This window comes from Triticum urartu, chromosome 6A (assembly GCF_056163025.1).
Source record: "Triticum urartu cultivar PI428250 chromosome 6A, HENAU_Tu73, whole genome shotgun sequence".
NCBI classification, from domain to species: Eukaryota; Viridiplantae; Streptophyta; class Magnoliopsida; order Poales; family Poaceae; genus Triticum; species Triticum urartu.
The window spans coordinates 368,704,355-368,708,167 of record NC_141878.1 but is presented as its reverse complement, the minus strand read 5'-3'; the positions used below and the strand labels follow the sequence as shown (position 1 = coordinate 368,708,167).

Genomic DNA, 3,813 nt, shown 5'->3' with positions numbered 1-3,813 from the left:
ACCTCCTCTCCTCCGTCCGTCTGCCCCCATGCCCCCCGCCGCGTGCGCCACGCCGGTGGCCGCCCGCCCGCCGCTCCACGTCTCGCGCCGCTGCCCGCTCCCGCACCCACTACAAGAAATATGTCAACTTGTGACCCTCACTATTGGCCGCTGAAAAGTCATAGTTTTTCATTTATGACCTTTTTGTGACCAAAAATAGAAGGGAAAAAGCTGGCGGTCGTAAACTGAAATTAACGACCTTCTCTGTGAGAAGGTCGTAGACGTTTATGACCAAAACAGAAGGTCGTTGAACCCATGACCTTTTGTTTTGGTCACTGGTTGTCTGCCCAGGCCACGTCGGATCCGACGTGGCAATCTGACGTGGCAAAATTGCGACCAATTGAAAAGTTCACTGACAAGATTCAGCCCGCTCCGATTAGGTGTTTTACATGGGCCGAGCCCAACAATTCAGCCTTTTTAATGTATTTTTTTCCTGTGCTTTTATTAGTACATGGGTCTGGCCCAACAATTCAGTCTTATTGATTTCTTTGTGTGGCCCTTTTAACAGCAGATTTTCTTTTTGATCATGTATTTTTCTGGGCCATTTCTTTGCTGGGCCTCTCATGTTTTTCCCTCAAAAATAATTGTCCAATATAACTTGGTCCTAGCCCAGTTCCGAAAAAATTGATCCAATCCAAAAAAATTATTATGCCATTGACATTACAACACATCACACCACAAGCTATCTTGGGCCTAGCCCAGTTCTGATACATTTTCAAAGTAACATGCAATGTTATTATATTACAACCATTCATTCCAGCAATACTATTTGAGGCTGGCTGGCTGGCTGAGCTACTGCTGACTGACTGGGGGCTAACTAAGTTTTTACAAAAGGTGAATCAGAAACCTAACGCTACTGCATTTGCATGGCGCTGCTGAAATACTCCAGGATCGTGAAAAAAAATAGAACTAGCCTATCTAGTACTTCGCAGCAACCAAACATGTAATCTGCTTAATGGAAAGATTTCTTCTCCAAGTCCCGCTTCTCCCTTAGCAATGACAGGCTGATGCAAAACATCTGAGCATTCAAAAAAGAACAAAAGGTATGTCACTGATAGAATACATAGTACTTTTAAAATAAAAAGTAAAGATACACCATTATATTATCATTCTACTTATTATTATTATTATTATTAACCAGATCATTCTACTTATCCAGAATATGGCTATTCATCAAAATTGGGAATTGAATTGGCACATATGACAAACTTAGCAGCAAACGAGCATGGAATGTTTCACATACACGACAAGGTTTAAAAACCATCATTCAAAGTTACAGCAGATCGAAGTTCCATTTGAGTATATGGAATAACATTCATATTCAATCAATAGTACCTATTAAACTTCCATGTGCATGATTGAATTAAACAGACACTAGCTATTCATCTTGCCATCTGTTGTAACAGAGCAACTAAGTCAAAGTTAATTATGTGTATGTCACATGATACATGCATCAGGCATAAGGACATCAAGCATCAGGCCCATATCTGTTCAGCAAGACAGAGTGCATACCTTTGTGTCGATGCAATGGATGGGACTGTAGTTGAACATATGGTCCGCATCATCATTGACGCTGGACGTCGCACGTACTTGTCCATTTAGAAGTATGCCATGAAAAATGTTACACAAGCAAGTATTAGCATAAAGTAGAGCTTCTATAATACATGCAAGCTTTAGATATGAAGGACCAAGAAAACTATTCTGGAAAATATCTAAAGTTACAGAAAAGCATGTATTGGTCTAAGAGACTAATATAGTAAGTTCATTGACTGACTCACATGAGATTGACATTCACAAGCTATTTGCATTTTTGTTTAGAACCGCGTCACACCATTTACATTACTAGTTATGTATTGACATACTTATCTAATAGAACATATATAGAAACATATGAATTTTATTTCTGGATACCAATACAGAAGTACTAAAAAAACAAGACTAAACATTAGTAGAAGGTAACAAGAGCTCATTACACAAGTTTTGCTAGCAATTAGGGGACCCTGGTTCCTATACTGATCACATTTGGATATATCCTACCCAACAAGTGGCTAAATAATGCAACTTTATGACTGTCATGTTGTACTAGACCTCATGTTGTACTAGACCTGCAGCGTGTCTTGCCGCGCGGAGCCCGGTCCTAACGATTGTGCCTAAGCATGTGCATCGAATAGGCAAGCTTAGCATGTTTTGTTGACGATGTATCACCTAAAAGGCTTGTAATACCAGAGTGATTACCAGTAGCAGCAGCGAGGAACGGAAGCAGAGGGGATGCTTACTAAGGATTGCGGCGAGGCGGACGACGACATTGGGCGGCGGGACGAAGCCGGGAGAGGAGGTGGCGAAGACCTCGCGTCTGGTGTCGAAGAGGCGTTGCAACGGCGCTGGCGGCGCTGGGACCGGGGCGGGCACCACGGGGGCCGCCACGGCCTTGGCGTTGGCCTTGGCGGAGGAGGACTTCATGTGGCGGCGGAGGTTCCTGCGGGAGGAGGCCGTGTCCGCGCCCGCGCCCGTGCCCACGGGGTCTTGCGCCACCGGCATGGTCGTTGGGGGAGCGCGGATCTCGGCTCCTCGTCGGCGCAGAGGAATCCGCCCGGAGAGATTCCAAAACCATGGCCGCGGTGGATGGGAGTGGGTGAGGGAGAGAAGGTGGGGGCAGGTGAGGGGAGGGGGATGGTGGTGGGGCATCGGCGGCGGTGAAGAGAGTAGATTTTGGGAGCGAGGCCGCCGATGGGTGGGTGAGAGCGCCGACGGGGTGGGGAGCAGGAGATATGGATGGGGAAGGAGGGGGCGGCGACGAAGGGACGCCGTCGTCGATCTGGATCTGGGAGAGGGGCCGGCGGGTGTGTTCTCGGGGAGAGGGGTGAGAGACGCGACCGCGGGTTGCTAGGGTTTGGGTTGGCCTCCTGAGAGGTGAGTGAGAGACGTTGGATCCGCCTGGTGTGGACGGTTCAGATCAGATGGAGTGGGGTGATCCGTGAGAAGTGTTCTGGTTGGTCCGACAATCTGTGATTTAAAATAATTTCCAAGTACTAGAGATAAAGCTATTTTGTGAAGAAGCTATCAAAAATATTTTGCAAAAGGGCATCAATTTTCACTCAAGTTAGACCACATTTTATGGATGCGCACTCATTTGTATACATTTCTGATCTTTGTACTTATTTTTAATCATTTTTCGAGTGTCCAAAATGAGTTTTTTTGTGAAGGACCAACCAAATAATTGTTATAAAATTGGACCAAATCAATTTAGAAAATACTAGGCCATGTTTAATGCACAATTGACCAAATGGTTGGGTGTCAAAAGTTTTGATCCACCTCTCGTTAAAAAGACAAATTTCCGCTCATTCACCAGGAAGCGGGTCAAATTTGAACTACAGCTGCCTCATAGTTTGCTCTTTAGTTTTTCCAAAATTATTCCTAGGTACATAGGTATCTATTTAATCAGAGAAATATCAAAAGTTTTCCAAGATTCAACCACTAGCTAGAAACGGTCAAGCCCGCCGTTTTGACCGCATTTTCAAACAGGCATAAAAAATTAAAAAATCAGAAAATTGGAAAAACTTTGCATTGTGTCGTTATATGTGACCAAGTTACCAGAAAAAATAATAAACTTGTATTACGAAAATTATTTTAAAGAAGTGTTCTCAGAAATGAGCTATCGTGCGTGAAGATTCATGGCTTTCAAGCCAAATGATCAATCTTATGGCCACATTCATGGCATAGTTTGTTCAAATGATCTCATATTATGCACAAGGGTGCATCTTGGAATGAAAAACA

The 3,813-nt window shown here is 44.2% G+C and overlaps 1 protein-coding gene across 1 annotated transcript; it reads right to left on the bottom strand.

Annotated features, from left to right (window-relative positions):
- Positions 1-663: 663 nt before the first annotated feature.
- Positions 664-2,887, bottom strand: LOC147965286 (uncharacterized). Its single transcript, XM_087526746.1, has 3 exons — positions 2,316-2,887; positions 1,552-1,628; positions 664-1,057 (listed from the first exon to the last, which is right to left on the bottom strand). The coding sequence occupies exons 1-3, from the start codon at positions 2,722-2,724 to the stop codon at positions 992-994; spliced, it is 552 nt and encodes a 183-aa protein (XP_087382872.1). The 5' UTR covers positions 2,725-2,887; the 3' UTR covers positions 664-991.
- Positions 2,888-3,813: the final 926 nt, after the last annotated feature.